This window comes from Lampetra fluviatilis, chromosome 69, assembly GCF_964198595.1.
Source record: "Lampetra fluviatilis chromosome 69, kcLamFluv1.1, whole genome shotgun sequence".
NCBI lineage: Eukaryota > Metazoa > Chordata > Hyperoartia > Petromyzontiformes > Petromyzontidae > Lampetra > Lampetra fluviatilis.
In genome coordinates, this window is record NC_136343.1 from 2,345,166 (window position 1) to 2,365,870 (window position 20,705).

The window sequence follows — 20,705 nt, forward strand, 5'->3', positions numbered from 1 at the left end:
GCAGACTGTTTTGGCAAATACAAATCTCTTACAAGATCATTCAATTCAGGCTGACTAAACAGAGACATTTTATCACAATCTGCATCAGATGGCGTATATTCGATCTGAGCATCATCATCATCTGTAGAAGCAGGTAAACTGAGGGATTCAACATCAATCTCTGGTAGCTCAGTAAATACAGGCACAGGTATTTCCTCACAGTGGGTATTGTAAGTGTTGTTTTTCTTATTGAAACCTTTTACATTGACAAGGCAGAAGTAGCAGTTATCCAAATGGTTTGTATGTTCTCTCCAAACCATTGGCACACCAAACTTCAGCTTAGCATTCTTTCCTTTAGACCATGATCGCAAAGTTTCAACACAGGTTTTACACACTTTGTGAGGAGATTAATTTTTGTCTTGGTCTCCAAGTCGTACTTTAAAGTAGGCAAGATAAACCTTCTTGACAAAGGTATTGATGTTGCGCCTTTGATCCTGCAAAGTGAAGCTGCCACAGATGTAGAAGATATCTGGGTCATTACTACATTTCCTTCTTTTGGATGTTGTAGCCATTGTTAGATCACGCCCTGCAGAAGAAAAATATTAAATAAATGTGGATATCTGCATAAAATAATATCATAAACACACTATCCTAAAAATACAGCACCATATTTTAACACTAAAGCAGTCACTGACTCGCAACAACTTGCAATCATAAGTGACAGAGTTAATTTCGGGTAAAATCAATGAAAATGGGGTATGCCAATAGCATAAAAATGAGATGTGATAGAGCAAATCTGAGATCAGATTTGGAATCAGCACCGAAATTAGTCTAAAATAGCTACAGAAGTCCAGGCCAGATTTTTATTGTTGACCAGTATTATCCATTGAACTATAAAGCTCTTTTTCATGGGTGACTCGCCCAGGAGATAACATGAAACCACATGATCTTACAAAACAATTACGTACATTCACAACTTACGTTTGTTGTCATGGTAAAAGGGGCGGAGTCATTTTCTTCCATCTTCCAGGCGTTTTGGACGGCGAGGGCGTTGTGAGTTGCAGTTATAGCCGTGTTGTGTTTTTTTACCGTTTTTCATTATTAAAGGGATTAATTGATGCCATACCATCCTTAGTATGGCCATCTTTGACTGCACAATTTAGTAGGGTGCAGAATAAAGACTACACCAGTGGCTTGCCATCTGTAAGATCGACCGGCTATTATCCTACTGCGATGGTAGGCGTCCACCGATGAACCCATTCAAACCCACAATGGTCCTGTCTCAGCTTGCTAATGAAAGTTGCGAGCGAGTATTTCATCATCGTTTGGAGCTGCTGGAACTGGCATCGACCCTTCCTCCTGATGCCGAGGAGATAATGGGTGAGGTTCAGAACGTGTGGCTCATGCAGCTGCAATGGCTGCATTGGGCTATGCAGTTCAGACCTATCCCGGCTAGTGGAGGAGGTGTTTTCTGGCAAGCTGAAATAAAGCAACAGGCCCAGTCCCACACGTCCAAAAGGGACAACCGCCATTTGCCGTACTAGTGACGAATTGGCATGTTCTGTTTACGTGACAACCCTTACTAGTTGACTGTGTCGGGTGGTGCCGGGTTTTAACGACACATTTATATATTTACACGATCTGATACAAAAAAACCCTCTATTATAAAAGGGCACGACACTACATTATTTGGATGAGATCACACACCGCACTAACTCAAGTACGATTTTCACCCATGTATTAATTTTGTTAGATATACTGTACTGTATATATTTTTTAAATAACAAAAAAATTGCCCGATAACATCTCAATAATGAACCAGCGCTGTACGGGGTAGCGCTCAAAGGGGTATACTACACACCACACTATACTATACACTACTACACGCCACGATACTATACACTACACACTAGACTATACACGCTACATTATACACTATCCACACTACAGGGCCCTGGGGGAGGACTTCACTCGGAATAGAACGGATTTTTTTTGTTTTGGCGAGGTCGCAGAGTTTCTCTCTCTCAAACCACGCCACCACCACCAAAACAACCACAACGACCACCGGCGCAGGGTTTATACTGCATAAACTTGTTACAATTGTGTGGGAGTACAGGCGAGTAACAACGGAACGACGTCACTTATGGCGGTTATAGCGTTGACGCGACGCGGCATGCACACGCAACTTCTTAGACGGCAAAAAAAACAAAAAACGACGACGTATATATATAAAAAAACACACACACAGAAACCACTTTAAAAAAAATAAAACAACACCACACACACGCGCGAGACACTCCGGCGAGTACAAAACAAACGGACGTGAAATTATTATAAAGACACCACCACCACCACACTACACCACGTGTGTGGGCTCGGTAAAAAACAAAAAACGGGGTGACAGGAGCACAGACACCCCCCCTCCCGCCGCCGCCGCCACGTCCTGATTTGAGAGACGCACACAGCACGTCACACGCCGACAAACAAACAACAAAAATATAATAAAGTGTGACAGCCAAAATAACGTGGTAATAATGATACATTGTAAGCGGGAAATTCATCCTCGGCAGTTGTAACAACAACAGCAGCAGAAAAAGATCATTGTAACACAAAGTCCACTTAGGTGAGATACAACTCCAGGCAGCTCAGCTCCTATATATAACAGCGACGGCACACTCAGACTCACCCCCCCCCCCCTCGGGGTCGCCCACACGAGGGTTTGAAGTTTTCATGGACGTTTTTTTAAAGTGACCCTTTAAGGGACTGCCCACACCCCATAGCACTGGCACGTAACCGTTAACCCTTTCACGAGCGCTGTCCAAGAAATCATTCAGCTAGTCAGCCTCTATTTATTTACTATTAGTGTATTTTTGATTAATTCTGTAAACTTGGCGAGTTTAGACATTTTTTTTTGGTAAACATTTTCGGAATGGCAGGACCCCTCCCCTCCTACCCTTCTCTCCCCCCTCAGGGTTATTCCTTTTGCGCAAAACAAATCTTCTCTTGCAGATTTTGCCAATAGGTGGATGATGTGCTACAATAAAAGCAGACCTGCAACGGGAATCAACCGATGCATACGTTTAAAACGTCGTAATGATAGCAGTAGTAGCAGGGGCTATCACGACCAATATTATCCATAATCGACGGAGGTAGGTTTTTTTTGTCGGGTCAGATCGCGTGTAAAATCTTGCATCGTCAAACATCGCCATCACAACATCCACTACCCGACATCAGCCAATCGGTGAAGGGGGGTTTGTGTCACGCAAACACAAAAACGTGCACAATATTCGTTTAACCGAGTTCAGCACTAAACCGGTTGCCGTGCGTTGGGAGTTAACCCACGACATGTACAATTTGAGTAAACGTCATGTGTCGCCGGTAATCACAACAACCAGCATCTTCAGGCGACAGCCAGAACTGTGGAGAAATCCTCCTCCTGTTTCAGTCTCAAATAGAGGGATAAAAATAAACATTTATCCCTCCTGTCGGTCTTAAATAGATGGGGACATGAATGTGTATTTTCATCTCTCTATTTGTTAATGTTTTTATCCCTCTATTTCAGACTGAAACAGGGAAGAATAAATGTTTATTTTTGTATCCTCCTGTTTCAGTCGTAAATAGAGGGATAACAATGAACATTTATCCCTCATCTATTTAATACCGAAACAGGAGGACATAAAGTAACATTTACCGATGTATGCCCGAAACTCAGTCTGGAGTCGGTCCCTCGGTTAATGGTGACATCGGCTTAACGTCGCTCCTCCGAGCGTTAAGGTTTTGCCTTGCCATAAAGAAACACCCATGCTTACGACTGCACGTGACAAACGTCCATTATTAGCGGTCACGTGTTGCTTACGTTATATACACACGCGCGTGCGCGCGGCTCCAACTTTGGCCAATCAGAGCCGCTCGTAAAGTGAGGACTGAGCCACGCGCCCCTCGACCAATCGGAGACGTCCCATCGAATGAGCCGTTTGAGACCTCGGGGATGGCTTCGTTTAACATTACACCTCTTCTGGTATGGATACATGTTTTCTTAGCGTGCGACTCCTATATTCGATGAACAGTTATCTCGGTTTACAGGAGTTTTCCTGTGACGGATTAAAACACGTTAATCAAACGAAGGGGGGTGGGGTGGGGGGAGGGGGCGTGTCACAAGGCTACCAGATCCAATGAATCGATTGCCAATGAATCGCGCACATTGTCAGGAGGGCTGCCCTGATCAAGCTCTTGAGCGACGCGCCGGGGGATCGACTGAAGCCGAATCAATACAAATTGTGCAGTGGAGCGCTAACCCACTATACTACACTACCACTCTCCATTCACCCCCCCCCCCCCCACTTAGTTTGATTGGCTAATATCAGTCGTTCCTCGTGTAACGTTTTTAATCCGTCCCAGGAAAACTACTGTGAGCACATCACACATCCAGCGTGTGTGCGTGGCACGCAGCATCACGAGTCGTCGAGTGACGGTTACACCGGAAGAATGTCCTATTTCATATCGAGCCTGACCCTGCAGACGAAACACAAAACAATTAACAAAGTCCCCCTCCTCCTGGTGAAATGGACGGCACTGTCTGTATAAAACCAAAAGTTAGGTGAAGCTAAACAATAGTTAATTATTTTTTTACTGCATTGTGCGGCGCCTTCAGATTGCACTGCTGTTTCCGCGGCCGTCTGGAACGCTCTTTCTTCCGATATCAGGAAGCCACTGGGAGCTATGATGCACTTTTAAATCGTCATCGAGACTGACAAACTCGATTCTTCGCGTTTAGTTTGTCGTCCCCTCGCACCTCCGATTAGCTACGGTCAGCGACATTAGGTACGGAATAAGTTTAACATACATGTACAGGTATGCATGTTGAACTTCTTGTTGACATGGTCGGCTACATACGGTGCAAAAGAAGCAGTGTTGAGTCTATGGGCAGTGTTGAGTCTATGGGTAGTGTTGAGTATATAGACAGTGTTGAGTCCATGGGTAGTATTGGGCCTATGGGTAGAGTATGTATGTTGAACTTCTTTCGCACCATACGTATCCAACTGTCCTAATCGAAGGTGCACTGTTGAGTCTATGGGCAGTGTTGATTCTACGTCTAGTATTGAGTCTATAGGTAGTGTTGAGTCTATGGGCAGTGTTGAGTCTATTGGCAGTGTTGAGTCTGTAGGCAGTGTTGATTCTACATGTAACATTGAGTCGATAGGTAGTGTTGAGTCTATGGGTAGTGTTGAGTTTTAATGCCAGGGTCGGCCGGGACCAAAAGCTTTGGAGAGGCACGATTGGAAAGGAAGGTGTCGGCAATACCGACTCAAATGGAGTTCTCCCCTAACCAAATGTACGGAACATGACCTCATCATCACCAACACGCTCTTCCGTCATAAAACCTAATTCAAAACATCCTGGATGCATTCCCGCTCCAAACTCTGGCAATCCCATTGACTGTGTCATTGTCCGAGCCAAGGATTGTCGCGACGTGAACATAACAAGAGCAATGACGAGTGCAGACGACTGTTGGACAGACCATCGCCTGATCCGCTCCACCACGTCCATTAGTCTGATGCAAAAAAGGAGTGTGCAAAAAACGCTGGGCCGGCCGAGACTTAACATCGAGAGTCTGGACGATACCGGCGAACTACAACACCTCCAGACTGTTCTTGGTGCAGAACTCCCCAAAAAATATCCTGATGATATCAAAGTCTACCATCCTCAACACCTGCTAGAATACCATTGGCTATAAGATAAAAAAGCACAAAGAGTGGTTTGATGAGAACGACACTGAAATTGAACGGCTCGTAAACACAAAACGAAGAACCTTTTTGCACGTGGCAGAATGGCACACACTGCAAGGCCTAAAAAGAGAGGCTTCATGCCTGAGCGAAGGCGAATGTCCAACGCCGAGTGAGGGAGCTCAGAAACAAATGGTGGACAGGGAAAGCCCTGGAGATCCGGCAGCTGGCAGAATGACGATACCAGTGGAGGCTTCTTCGACACCACCAAGGCAGTATATGGGCCCAGTTGCCGCGACCTAAACCCCCCTCACTCAAAACAGACAAAATCTGCTCCAGGATGATGATTCAATCAAATCCCGGTGGAAAGAACACTTTGGAAAAACTCCTCAACAAAAGCAAAATTGTTGAGATGGAAGTCATCGACAGAATCCCTCAGCGTCCCATATAAGCGGACATAGAAGAACCACCCAATATACATGAGGTACAAAGATGCCATCAGGAGGATTAGATATAACAAGGCTCCTGATCCTAATGGGATTCCAGCAGACATTTTAAAGAAAGGTGGGTCAGAGCTCTTACACCACCCACGTACATTCCCTCCTCCTGAAGATCTGGCATGAGGGAATCCCCACAGAACTCAGAGATGTCATGATTGTTTCCATCTTTAAAAAGGGAGACAGGGCCGACCACCGGGAAAACACTGGCTTACTGGCAAAGACTCCTACCCCTGTCAGAAGAGATATTCCCAGAATCACACAGTGTGTGGCTTTCACCCATCCAGAGGTACAGCAGACATTGTTTTCACAGTACGATAACTGCAAGAGAAATGCCGGGAACAAAAGCAACCTCTTTACATGGTCTTTATAGACCTTCCAAAAGCCTTCGACTCTATGAACTGCCAAAAATCGGCTGCCCTGACAAATTCACTAGGGTACTGTAATAAGGACATCAGGATCAACCTCAACAAGTGCCACATCAACACCAGAAACTGGAAGGACATCGCACAGGACAGAAACACGTGGAGGCGGGGGTCACTCTTGGAAAAATATCTTCGCCGTGCCGCAAAGGAAAAGCGGCAACAACGCAAGGAGAGCCTCACCACCAAGAAGGCCCAACCATCGTTCACCACCACGACACACCCTTTCCCGCAATGCAGCAGAATCTGCGGCTCTCGGATCGGCCTTTTCAGCGATATGAAAATCCAGGTTTAGCGTTGAGTCTATGGGTAGTGTTGAGTCTTTGGGCAGTGTGTATATGTATGTTGAACTTCTTTCGCACCGTACGTAGCCAACTGTGCAAAAATCGGAGGTGCAAAGGTGGGTGTACCGATGCAAATTAGACGGGCGCTGCTTTGCTTCCTCATGTAACGCCCGTTGTCCAAGTACTGTGGAGGTGAGGATTGGTGGATCACACACACATTTTGTGAAACTCCTTACCCGAAGGCGTGTGGTGGTGACTCCACTTACGGAGTTGGCCAAACAATCCTCACTCTAGAACGAAGGCTCCCCCCACTCCCCATGCACGCGTGCCAATATCATTGTCGTCGTTCTTAGACATCTGTGACAATCTACTGGGGGCATCTGTGAGAATTTTCTGGGGACATTTGTGACAATTTACTGGGGGCATCTGTGAGAATCTACTGGGGGCATCTGTGAGACAATCTACTGGGGAATCTGTGAGAATCGACTGGGACATCTGTGAAACAATCTACTGGGACATCTGTGAGAATCTACTGGGACATATTTGAGAATCTACTGGGTCATGTGACAATCTAGTAGGGCATCTGTGACAATCTACTGGGGGCATCTGTGAGAATCTATTGGGACATCTGTGAGAATCTACTGGGGACATCTGTAAGAATCTACTGGGGCATGTGGCAATCTACTGGGGACATCTGTGACAATCTACTGGGACATCTGTGAGAATATACTGGGACATGTGACATTCTACTGGGGACATCTGTGACACACACAAAATAATAGCTTCATTAACTTAATCAGATGTCCTCGCTGCAGTCTAAAATAAAGATCTTCTTCTCGATGATTCTCTGTCGGAGAGGTCGAACGTACATTGGTGCGTGGTTTACGAATTCTACCACATCGTCGTCTATGATTATTACGCAACTGTGGTGGGAAGGGGTTGGCTGTTGTGTTGTCCGAGGAAACTTCAAACACCCAGCCCCCCCCCCACGTGTGTCGGTGAATCACGTAGCTCACCACCTCGCCCTTCTCTCTCTCCCCCTATCTATTTACACAGTCGAACGCGTGCCAACACGGCGCGTTATCCGCCATGATTTTGGTAACAAAACTGAACGAGAGAGTCGGTGGGGGGGGCGGCCGCTCCGCACGCAGAGGACTCGCACCCCCACTCCCTAAAACTCCCACCCACCCCTAACCCACCCAAACTAATTCGAACGAGCGACGCTTCTTTTCAAATTGTCATGATTCGGGAAGGGTTGCGGCTCTAGTGAGCCATCGGTTCCCCCTCGTCAACTTTGCGCACGCAGCAATAAACGCACGAACACAGCGATAAACGCACAAAACAGCGGTAAAAACGCACACACACAGCGGTAAACACATGCACACACACAGCGGTAAACGCACACACACACGGCAGTAAACGCACACACACATACGGCGGTAAATGCACACACACAGCGGTAAACGCGCACACAGCGGTAAACGCGCACACACACACGGCGGTAAATGCACATACACAGCGGTAAACGCACACAGCGGCACCTCTGGTGGGCTGCTAAGATTCGCCTCGTGAAATCGATCGCATGTGTTCATGCGTGTGTGTTGGGTGTGTGCATGTTTGGTATGTGTGTGCGTTCGGTGTGTGTGTATGTTTATATTCGGTGCGTGTGTTCGTTCAGTGTGCGTGCGTGCGTTCGGTGTGTCTGTGTGTGCATTCGGTGTGTGTGTATGTTCATGTTCGGTGCGTGTGCGCGTTCGGTGTGCGTGCGTGCGTGCGTGCGTTCGGTGTGTGTGTGTGTGTGTGAAGACGTTACATCACAATGAGACTGAAAAACAAGACAAGAATGATCGTGATGATTATGATGGAGGATGACGATGATGATGTTGAGACGACAATGAGAGGCACAAGAGAGTTTCCAGGCGAGATGAGGGATATTCAGTAGGCCGTTTGGGTGTCTGTGCGAGTTTACGCAATTTCACGCAACGCCTCTTTAAAAAAAAAATCTCAAATCGTCAGTTTCATACCCACAGAGTAACACAAAAACACCCACCCCCAATCCATCCCCCTCTAGGGCAGTGGTTCTTAAAGCTGGGTGGGTGCGAGACGTTGCCATATTTCTTTAGAAGCTAAATAATCGAAACACAAATTAACCACGGGCACGTTAAGCGCAACTACTTCGTTTCATCAAACCCAATGTATTAAACAGGTCCCTGCGGGGTGGGCTGGTAGGAACGAACAAATACCATACGAAGGGAGAGTTTGAGGCCTAGTTCTAGGCTTTAGGCCTAGCTGTAGGCTTTAGGCCGCTGTGAGTTAATTTTTAATTTAAATGTTTTAATTAATAACTATCTCAGGGAATTATAAGGGAATGTTACACTTGTTTAGCCAGGAAAGCCTCACTGAGTCTAAAGGTTTTTGTAGGGTCCTGCCAAGTGTTTGCAGTAGGGGGCGATGTTGCTACACCTAATCGGACATCGGACGGACGGACGGACGATATAATCTATTGAAGGCTGGTTCACTTCGTTCCTATCAGTATTAACATGATCAATGTCGTAACAATTGAAAACCAAAGGGTTTCCATGCTGCAGTAATGGTTAAGAACCACTGCTCCAGGTTGTACTAAATTGTGTTCCTGGAGGGTGATAATATCTGGGATAGGTCGATACTTTTTGGATATCTGACAACAAAGCAGCCAACTCCAGCGTGCGCTTTTTGCTGATGATGCTGTTGATTTCCGCGCCACGCTGTTAACGTTTTGGTTTTTTCAACATTTCTCGTTCTGGTCCTACACGGAATCAGAATCGGATGTATTTACACCGGAGGAACACGGTGAGGAGCTATTAAAAGTGCCGGGTTTTAGATGCAAGCCAAGCAAGGGACAGCTTAAGGTGGGGGGTGGGGTAGGGTAGGCCTCACACATTGAGGGGTGCGCCTCTTCAAAATGCGAAGTTGAAAGTTTGACGGTTTTTTTTGGTTTAAAAATTAAATATATTAAAAATTAAAAAGGTCGTGCAGGAAATTCTCGACGGAGGCCTCTGAACTACCTTTTTCCGTTCTATTTTTTAATCCCATCCCGTTCCTGATGACATACGCACGTGGTTTAAACGTCATCCGTTTTTCTTCCGGCACCGTTTCCGATGACGTACGTACGTGCTACGTACATCATCGCAACCGAACCGGAAGAAAAACTTAAATGGAATAACTTTGTAGGCACCGAGGCTCGCCCAACTCAACATCTGAGGGAGGTGCGAGTTTCTCGGGCCAATGGCGTACGTAACGTGGTGTACGCCATCAGTTTTTGTTCTTCCGATCCCGTTCCCAATGACGTACGTGCACCTCGTCAGTGTCTCACCTCGTTATAGTTCTGTCTCATTAGTGTTCTACCCATGTCTCACCACGTCACTATCTTACCTCGTTAGTGTCCTCTCTCATTAGTGTTCTACCCATGACTCACCTCGTTAGTGTACTGTCTCATTAGTGTTCTATCCACGTCTCACCTCGTCAGTGTCGCAACTCGTAAATATTCTAACCCATGTCTACCATCGTCAGCGTCTCACCTCGTCAGTGTCCTTAACATCTCGTCATCACATTGATGATAATGATGATGGCGGTGGCGGCACTGTAGGCTATTGTGGTTGTTGAGGTGCATTTGCACTTCCGTGTACACACACACACACAGGCACGTGTACACACACACAGTCACATGTACACACACACGCACACAAAGATCCCCCATATAGCCTTAACATACTGTTGATGCAAGTGCTGTTATAGCGAGCAAATATGAAGGCCAGCACCACGCCTGGCAGCTTTTGTCTCCCCAGTGACGATGTTTACTACACACTGCACCAGGTACTCATTTGAGGCTGAATCGACCTAGGGGAGGTCCAGGACCGGTTCAAGTAATCGTCACTGGTGTGACGAAGAATCGAACTCGGGTTGCTGGATTCATAGCGCAGTGAGCTAATCACTACACGACCGCTCCCCACACACACAGCAGGTGTACACACACACACATAGCACGTGTACACACACACAGGCACGTGCACACACATGGTGCACATAATCACACAGGCAGGTTTAGATAGAGGCGGATGTACACACACAGGCACGTGTACATGAACACGTGTTCCCACAGGCAGGCTGGCAATGCAGGCAGTCCACACAAAATGGTGCGTGCACACACACACACAGACACGTGTACACGCAAACGTGTACACGTAGGCAGGCTCGCAACGCAGGCAGTCCACAGACGCACACACACAGGTACGTGTACACAAAGACAAAAATCCCCCTCCTCCGTATAGCCCACACAGACTGTTGGGGCAAGTGCTGTTAGCGAGTAGCAGCAGCACCCTATGAAGGCCGGCACTGTGGCTACACGAGGGGGTGAGTGGGTGGCCAGCACTAATGTGCCCGGCCGCCTTTGTCTCTCCCCCAGTGGGGATGTTTACTACACACCACTGCATCAGGTACACTCATTTGAGGCTGAGTCGACCTAGGGGGAGGGGGGGGGGGACGTCCAGGTACCGGATTCACTCACGGTGTCGGCCGTGAGCGGGAATCGAAACTCGCGTCTCCGGCTTCGTAGCGCGCTAACCAATGCGTCACCGCTCCCCAATTAAACCGATAAAAGACAAAGATCGCCCCGTAACAGACTGTGTGCTGTTAGCGAGCAGCAGCAGCGCCTACGGAGGCCGGCACTGTGGCACACGAGGGGGGTGGGTGGCCAGCACCACGCCCGGCCGCCTTTGTCTCCCCTGTGGCGATGTTTACTACACAGCGCACCGGGTTCTCATTTGAGGCCGAGTCGACCTAGGGGAGGCCCTGGACCGACTCAGATAATCGTCGCTGGTGGTTTTGGCCGTGAGCGGGAATCGAACTTGGGTCGCCGGGTTCGTAGCGCAGCGTAGCGCTAACCGCTGCGCCACCACTCCCCACTTCAACAGACACACAGACACAGCTCCCCAAGGTAGCCTCTACCAGGCTGTAGGGGCAAGTGCCTTTAGCGAGCACCTATGAAGGCCAGCACTGTGGCTATACGAGGGGGTGGGTGGCCAGCACCACGCCCGGCCGCCTTTGTCTCTCCCCAGTGGTGGTGTTTACTACGACACACCACTGCAACAGGTAACTCATTTGAGGCTGAGTCGACCTAGAGAGTGAATCGAACTTTGGATCCCCAAAGGGGGTTCGTGGTGCGGTGCAGTGCAGCGCGCTAACCGCTGCGCCACCGCTCCACCCCCCACACACACAAAACACAAACACACACACGTACGTACGTACGTACACACGTACGTACGTACACACACGTACGTACGTACGTACATACACACACGTGTGTACACACGTACACACGTACGTACACACACGTGTGTACACACGTACACACGTACGTACACACACGTGTGTACACACGTACACACGTACGTACACACACGTGTGTACACACGTACACACGTACGTACACACACGTGTGTACACACGTACACGTACGTACACACACGTGTGTACACACGTACACACGTACGTACACACACGTGTGTACACACGTACACACGTACGTACACACACGTGTGTACACACGTACACACACGTGTGTACACACACGTACACACACGTGTGTACACACACACACACACACGTACACACACGAGTCTACACACACACACACACCCATATACGTGTCAGAATACATAAGCGCCTAGACACACACACACACGTGCGTGCGTACACACACAAACACTCGGGCAGTCACGCAGGCCGTGTTTGGCTGTCGTGGTGGTGGCGGTGGTGGCGGTGGTGGTGGCGGCGGTGGTGGCGGTGGTGGTGGCGTCTCTAGTAGGGAGAGAAGCGTGCGTAGGCTCCACGATACAGACTCGCCTGGCGCATGGAGATAGCGGGGAAGACAGGGGGGGGGTAGGGGGGAGACACGGGGGAAGGGGGGGGGGTGACGGGGGGGGGAGACACGGAGGGGGTAGGGGGGAGACACAGGGGGGGGGGGGGAGACAAGGGGGGGGGGGAGACACGGTGGGGGGGGAGACGGGGGTTTGTGTAGGGGGGAGACACGGTGGGGGGTAGGGGGAGACACGGGGACATGTAGAGACACACGGGGAGACGTGGGGGGACACAGGAAGACAGAGACACAGAGACGAGGCAAGAAAAGAAGAAACAGGTTAGCGTCAAACCACACAACAGGACGAGACTACGGCAGATAAACGCAACGTTTTACTTGCCAAGGTAAGGCCCCACTGAGTTGTGTGCCTCTTTAACCAGAAGCGGCCTGGCCACCACAAATGATGGCAGCTCAACGGAGTGGCCGCTATCATCGGCGTCGTCATCATCACGTGGACATTTACAGCAGCAGCTAAACACTCGACAACGCCGCGTGGTGGTGACGTCGATTCTAAACGTGGAGGGAAAAACCGGAGGACCCGGGGAGAAAAATCCACATGGCCATGGGGAGAGAGATGCAAACTACAAATATACAGCAGAAGGCGCCATGGTCGGGATCGAACCCACACACCTCCTGTACACCAGGCGAGGTAGTTAACATCTCCTAGTCACCGTGATGATGATGAGAGAGAGACGCACGCAAACTCCAAATACACAGCAGGCGCCATAGTCGGGATCGGACCCCACGACCTCCTGTACACCAGGCGAGGTGGTTAACATCTCCTAGCCACCACGGCGTGTTTGTCCTGTGTGTACTGTGGGTGAGCAGTGTACTGTGTCGTGTAATGTGTGTGCAGTGTATGTCATGTACTGTGTGGAGTATACACACAGTACACTATCTGCAGTGTACTATGTGTGGCGTGTAATGTCTGCGCAGTGTACGACTATGTGTGCAGCGTACCGTGAGGGCAGTGTACTATGCAGTGTACTTTGTGTGCAGTGTGTGGTTTGTACTGTGTGTGCAGTGTGTGGGTTGAACTGTGTGTGCCGTCGCTCACCATGGCCCCCATGCTAAACGCTGGGGATAGAGCCGCGGCTTGGTATGGATCTGCAGCCGTGAATATCCGGCCAAAGCTGAAACAAAGATAGACATACACACACACACATACACTCTCAAACATAGACAAACACAAAGATCCCTACATTTAGCCTTAATAAACTGTTGGGGCAAGTGCTGTTAGCGAGCACCTATGAATGCCGGCACGGCACACGAGGGGGTGGGTGGCCAACACCACGTCCGGCAGCCTTTGTCTCCCCAGTGGCGATGTTTACACACCACACCAGGTACTCATTTGAGGCCGAGTCTACCTAGGCGAGGCCCAGGACCGTTTCAAATAATCGTCATTGGAGTTGGCCGCGATCGGGAATCGAACTCGGGTCACTGGGTTCGTAGTGCAGTGCGCTGACCACTACACTACCCGTCAAACACACACAGAAACACACACAGACAGAGACAACATCTGCCGTTGGCCACTAAGTGGCAGTGATTTCACCGCGGCACTTGTGCAGGTCAGGTGCATTTGAAGGCCACGTGAAGTGTCGAATACCCGCTGGCAGGAGGTGACTGGCCAGACCCAGGTGCCATCGGTTGACCGACTGAGATGAGTGGCCGATGCACCACCTGTGCCCCCTACTGTGCCAACTTGCTGTGCTTTAGCCACCCGGCGCTCCACTCGTTGTTGTGAGCGTCGCTCCTCTGCCCTCCGTTGTTGCTGGAGGGCGACTGCCTCCAACTGCCCAGTAGCAGCGTCCTTCACGAGCCACATCCATATAGGCCGATCTTAACACTGCTGGTACCAGTCATCGGCAAGTCCACTCAGTTTCATATCCTCTTGTACCAATGCAACATCTCGTCTTTAGCCCATGCCGCGCAAGTTTATACCCTCTATCTGGCCGAACAAAAGCTGTTTAGGCATGCTGGCGGAGCTTACCGATGGGACTATATCCAGATCTTTCAAGGATTTGTGAGCTCCTTACACAATCCAACCTGGTTAAACCCAGGATGGATCGTAGGCAGGCCAGCCTGAATGTTTCTAACTGGCGCAGATGTTCCATTAGGGGGGTCCACGTTTCACAAGCATAGCGAAGGGAGGGCATGATTGTTGCCGAGAAGACCCGAAGCTTTGTGTGCAGCGACAGATCAGGTAGCTTCCACACAGCGTTACGCAACCAATGAAAAGATAATGCCGCTCGACTGATTTGGAGTGAGACCTCTGCTGTCAAACTGGATCCACGTTCAGCAGCAGCGCCTCTAACTCCTCCTCTGAGTGAGCAGCAATCACCAGATCATCAGCTTACATAACGTGGTTGACCAAGAGGGAGGCATCCCTTGACCACGCCAGGGCATCGATCAGCCTCCCATTGTATCTGTACCAGATACCGAATCCTCCGGGACAGCCATGGAAGGTTTCTTGAACTACGTGCTCAAAAATCTGTTAAATAATGTTGGAGCCAGAAGACATCGCTGTCACACCCCGAGGTGAACAGGGAATGGCTCTGACTCCCAGACACGTAGCTTTACCCGGGACTGCTCACCATCATGAATATTCTTAATAACTTTCAGTAGAGAGTTAGGGACTCTGAAAGCATGAAGAACAGCCCAGAGCCCAAGCCCACTGTATCATAGGCTTTGACCAGGGCAATAAAGCAGAGATATAGGTCGTGTTGGAATTCCCTACACATCTGCTGTAGCAAACGGACAGAAAATATGGCATCGGTGCAGGACCACCCTGGCCTGTTAACCACATTGGGGCTTCACAAGCCTCTCCTCAGCATGCTTGGCAAGGTGATGTTGAATAATCCTTGCCAGGACCTTATCCGGCACACTGAGGTGGGAGATGCCCGTGTAGTTGTTACAGTTTGTGCGGTCCCCCTCCTTAAATATCCTGGAGAACCCCTCCAGGGCATCCTTCCATTCATGGAGAACCGTTCCAGTGGTCCAGACTGTTATTATGTCATGTAGGGCATTCTGCACACAAACGCCACCCTCCCTCAGCATTTTGCAGCAGTTTTCCTGGTCTCAGACTGTGGATTGCCTTCCATACTTCCTCATCAGATAGCACTTCAGCCAGCCACTCACAACAGGGGGTGACTACTTCTTCCAATATTTGAGGCACGGCAAACTCAGGAGGGTCATCCCCACTTTGCCCGATGTTTTCTAGGCTGAGGGACTTCCCCTCCCACAAGACTTCACAGAAATGCTCAGCGAATCTACAAACCTATTCCTGGGGGTCAGAGATCCGATCACCTTTTCCCCCCTAAGGATGGGGATAGGTATGGCGCTTCAATTTACTTTTATGGAGTTAAATAGTGATTTGTCATCGAAGGCTACGGAGGCAGATTCCATTCCGCGACCACCATCCATCCTTGCAGTGCCGCACAGCTCTCCCAACCTCTGAACGAAGGCTGCGGTACGCTTCCTCATTCTCCGACGTGGGATGATGTAGATGGTGCGAGTGGGCCTGTCATTTTTTCTCAGCCAGCCGGAACCCCTTCTCCATCAGCCATGGTCTCTGGGGCGGTTTGGACCGTGCACCCAAAGCAGCCATTGCAGCTGCATGATCCACAGTCCTAAACCTCACCCCATGTTCCCTCGGCATCAGGAGGAGGGGGGGTGATTCCAACCCCAGCTGCAAGTGATGATGAAATTCTCGCTTCCAAATTCTATCAGTTAGCTGAGACCATGCCACTGTGGGTTTGAATGGGATCCTAGATGGATACCCACCACCAGCGTGGAAGAATGGCAGGTGCATCTTCCAGATGACAAGCTGATGGTTAGTGGGCAGATCAGCTCCACGGTAGGTCCTGCATCCGCTCTTCCATCACTATATAGTCCAGCAGATGTTTTTTTGTGGACTCGGCGTACATCCATGTTGTTGTGTTCATGTGCCGATGCTGGAACAGCGTGTTGGTAATGGGCTGCACAGACGTCTAGCAGCCTCCTACCATTGTTATTTAGCTGATATGGCCCATGCCTTCGAATCACCCCAGCCCAGGTGCCAGCATCATGACTCACTCGGGCATTAAAGTCACTCAACAGGATGACTCTATTCCGAGAAGCCACGTTAGCTCGCATCTGTGACAGGAGGTTCATGAAAGGCATCCGACTCATCGGCTTTGCCTGCATCCCTTCACTGATATTCATCTTCTGTGGGGGCATAAGCAACCATGACCACCACTCCTCGCATCTGGTTGATGGGGAGGTGAGCCCACAGTAGCCTAGGGCTTACAGCTTCCCACACCTCACCACCACACTCCCACGCCCCCTTCATTCTTTTGTCCAGAAGCAGTTCCACACCCCCCTGTTGTTTGGCAGTCTCCTGCCCCGAGTGGAGTACTGTCCACCCCTCATGGACCTCCTGAATACCCCACAGATCCAGGTGGTACTGGTCCAGTTCCCGATGGCAGCCTCTCTTCCTCCGCAGTGAGTGTTTGGACATTCCACGTGGCCACCCGCAGTGGCTTTTTGCCATTTCTGGAGGAACCCCATGGTCACAGGTTCAGTCTCCTTGCTCGCCAAATGGGATTTGGCCAGGAGGTATCATAGATGCTTGTCCCCCCAGGGCCTCCGGCACAAGCTTTGTTCTATATTTTTTCATGTGGTTCAGTGGTAGTTTAATTTAAGGTGGAGGGGTTAAAAGCCCCTCGTACCCGTCCAGAACCCCCATTTGGCCGCCGTGGTGGCTACAAGCGCCATGAGGGGTAGAAGCCAATTGGAATGAGCCTTCCCCTAATGGCACTGCTCACATCCACCACGGCGTTGCCATCCGGCGCCGCGAGGAGGCAGGTTATTTTTACACACACACGTACACACACACACAGAGGTGCACACACAGGTACACACACACACAAAGAGGTGCACACTCACCTGTCACTGTAGGTAGCTGTGGCGGCGGCCGTAGCAGACTGAGCGTAACGGTATGCAGCATAGCCACCCTGTTAACACGCACGAACGCACATCAACACACGCACATCAAAGACATACAGCTTTACACACTGTTGGGGCAATTATTGTTGACGAGCACCTATGAACGCCGGCACTGTGGCACACGAGGGGGTGGGTGACCAGCACCATGCCCAGCCGCCTTTGTCTCTCCCCAGTGGTGATGTTTGCTGCACGCCACCGCATCAGGTGCTCATTTGAGGCTGAGTGGACCAAGGGGAGGTGGCCAAGGACCATTTGGGTTAAATTGTCGCCAGCGTTGGCCGCGAGCGGGAATCGAACTCGGGTCGCCGGGTTCGTAGTGCGGTGCGCTTAACGCTACACTGCAATACGTGTGTGGATGTTGAACATCTTTCGCACCGCATGTAGCCAACCGTGCCAATCGTGCGAGCGTGTGTGTGTGTGTTTGTACTCACATAGAGGTCAGTTGTGTAGAAGTTTTCTGGATAGACCAACCTGGACACAAAGATTAACACATGCACAGATTAACACACACACATGACAAAAACAAAGATCCCCCTTGCAGCCTTAAATACTGTTGAGGCAAGTGCTGTTAGTGAGCAGCACCTATGAAGGCCATAACGACACACGAGGGGGTGGGTGGCCAGCACCACACCCAGCCGTCTTTGTCTCCATAGCGGTGATGTTTACACACCACACCAGGTTATTTTTGGAGGCTGAGTCGACCTAGGGGAGGCCCAAGACCATTTCAGATAATCGTCATTGGTATTGGCCGTGAGCGGGCATCGAACTCGGGTCACCGGGTTTGTAGTCCAGTGCTCCGACCACTACACTACCCATCAAACACACACATACACAGATACAACATCTGGCAATGGCCACTAAGTGGCAGTGATTTCACCATGGCACCTGTGCCAGGCCAGGTGCACTTTAAGGCCACGTGAAGTGTCGAACACCTGCTGGCAGGAGGTCACGGGACAGACCCAGGTGCCATGGGTTGACTGACTGATATGACTGACCGATGCACCACCTGTGCCCCCCCTACTGTGCCAACTTGCTGTGTTTTAGTCACCGAATCAACCTTGGGGTTCAGATATTCGTCACTGGTGTTGGCCGTGAGCGGGAATCGAACTCAGGTCACCGGGTTCGTAGCGCCGCGCGCTAACCACTAACACTACCACTCTACATTCACACGCACAGATGAAAACACAGATTAACATACATGCACACTGTTAAAGACACACAGATTAACAACAAAAACAAAACAGACTGATATAAAACACACTTACAGATAATCACGAGAAGATATACAACACCGAATATAGCTTTTAAAAACTATTAAACTGAACTAGATGTTAACTACCTTGCCTGATATACAGGATGTCATGGGCTCGATCCCGACCCTGACGCCTGCTGTATATTTGCAGTCTGCGTCTCTCTCTCTGTGGTTGCGTGGATTTTTCTCTGGGTCCTCCGGTTTTTCCTCCACATTTAAAATCATGCATCGAGAGAATTTAGATAATTATTTACCTTTTATAAACGTCTACGTGATAAGCCACATCTTTGAGCCATCATTTGTGGCCAAGTCGTGGCCATCCATCTCCACATGCAAACCACCCACCTCACCCACCCTCTCACCCACCCTCTCACCCACCCCACCCATCCACTCCACCCACTCACCAACCCCTCTCACCCATCCACTCACCCATCCACTCACCCATCCACTCACCCACCTACAGACCCACCCACCCCACCATCTCAACCACCCACCCACCCTCTCACCCACCCACCCTCTCATCCACCCACCCTCTCACCCACCCTCTCACCGACCCACCGACCCACCAACCCGTCCACCCCACCACCCTCTCAACCACCCAACCACCCTCTCACCTACCCACCCACCCTCCCCCTCATCCACCCACCCACCCCCTCACCAACCCAACCCCTTACCAACCCACACACCCACCGACCCCCTCACCAACCCACCCACCCACCCCCTCACCAACCCACCCACCCACCCCCTCACCAACCCACCCACCCCCTCACCAATCCACCCACCCACCCACCCATCCCCTCACCAATCCACCCACCCACCCCCTCACCAACCCACCCACCCCTTCACCAACCCACCCACCCCCTCACCAACCCACCCACCCCCTCACCAACCGACCCACCCACCCCCTCACCAACCGACCCACCCACCCCCTCACCAACCGACCCACCCACCCCCTCACCAACCGACCCACCCATCCCCTCACCAACCGACCCACCCATCCCCTCAGCAACCCACCCACCCACCCCCTCAGCAACCCACCCACCCCCTCACCAACCCACCCACCCCCTCACCAACCCACCCACCCCCTCACCAACCCACCCACCCCCTCACCAACCCACCCACCCACCCACTCACCAACCCACCCACTCACCCCCTCACCAACCCACCCACTCACCCCCTCACCAACCCACCCACTCACCCCCTCACCAACCCACCCACCCCCTCACCAACCCACCCACCCCCTCACCAACCCACCCACCCACCCCCTCACCAAACCACCCACCCCCTCACCAACCCACCCACCCCCTCACCAACCCACCCACCCACCCCCTCACCAACCCACCCACCCCCTCACCAACCCACCCACCCCCTCACCAACCCACCACCCACCCCCTCACCAACCCACCCACCAACCCACCCACCCACCCACCCCCTCACCAACCCACCCACCCACCCCCTCACCAACCCACCCACCCACCCCCTCACCATCCCACCAACCCACCCCCTCACCAACCCACCCACCCCCTCACCAACCCACCCACCCCCTCACCAACCCACCACCCACCCCCTCACCAACCCACCCACCCACCCACCCACCCCCTCACCAACCCACCCACCCACCCCCTCACCAACCCACCCACCCACCCCCTCACCATCCCACCAACCCACC

The 20,705-nt window shown here is 50.8% G+C and overlaps 1 protein-coding gene across 2 annotated transcripts in view; it reads right to left on the reverse strand.

Moving 5' to 3' along the window:
- Positions 1 to 1,700: 1,700 nt before the first annotated feature.
- The window catches only part of LOC144952645 (RNA binding protein fox-1 homolog 2-like), a 66,288-nt gene continuing 47,283 nt past the window's right edge, over positions 1,701 to 20,705 (reverse strand). For both annotated transcript variants that reach the window (XM_078883123.1, XM_078883122.1), the window contains 4 exons: positions 18,216 to 18,255; positions 17,725 to 17,792; positions 13,856 to 13,931; positions 1,701 to 12,785 (listed from right to left, as the gene is read on the reverse strand). In XM_078883123.1, coding sequence (XP_078739249.1) covers positions 12,741 to 12,785; positions 13,856 to 13,931; positions 17,725 to 17,792; positions 18,216 to 18,255 — 229 coding nt within the window. In that variant the 3' untranslated portion in view covers positions 1,701 to 12,740. The remainder of the gene's footprint in view (positions 12,786 to 13,855; positions 13,932 to 17,724; positions 17,793 to 18,215; positions 18,256 to 20,705) is intronic.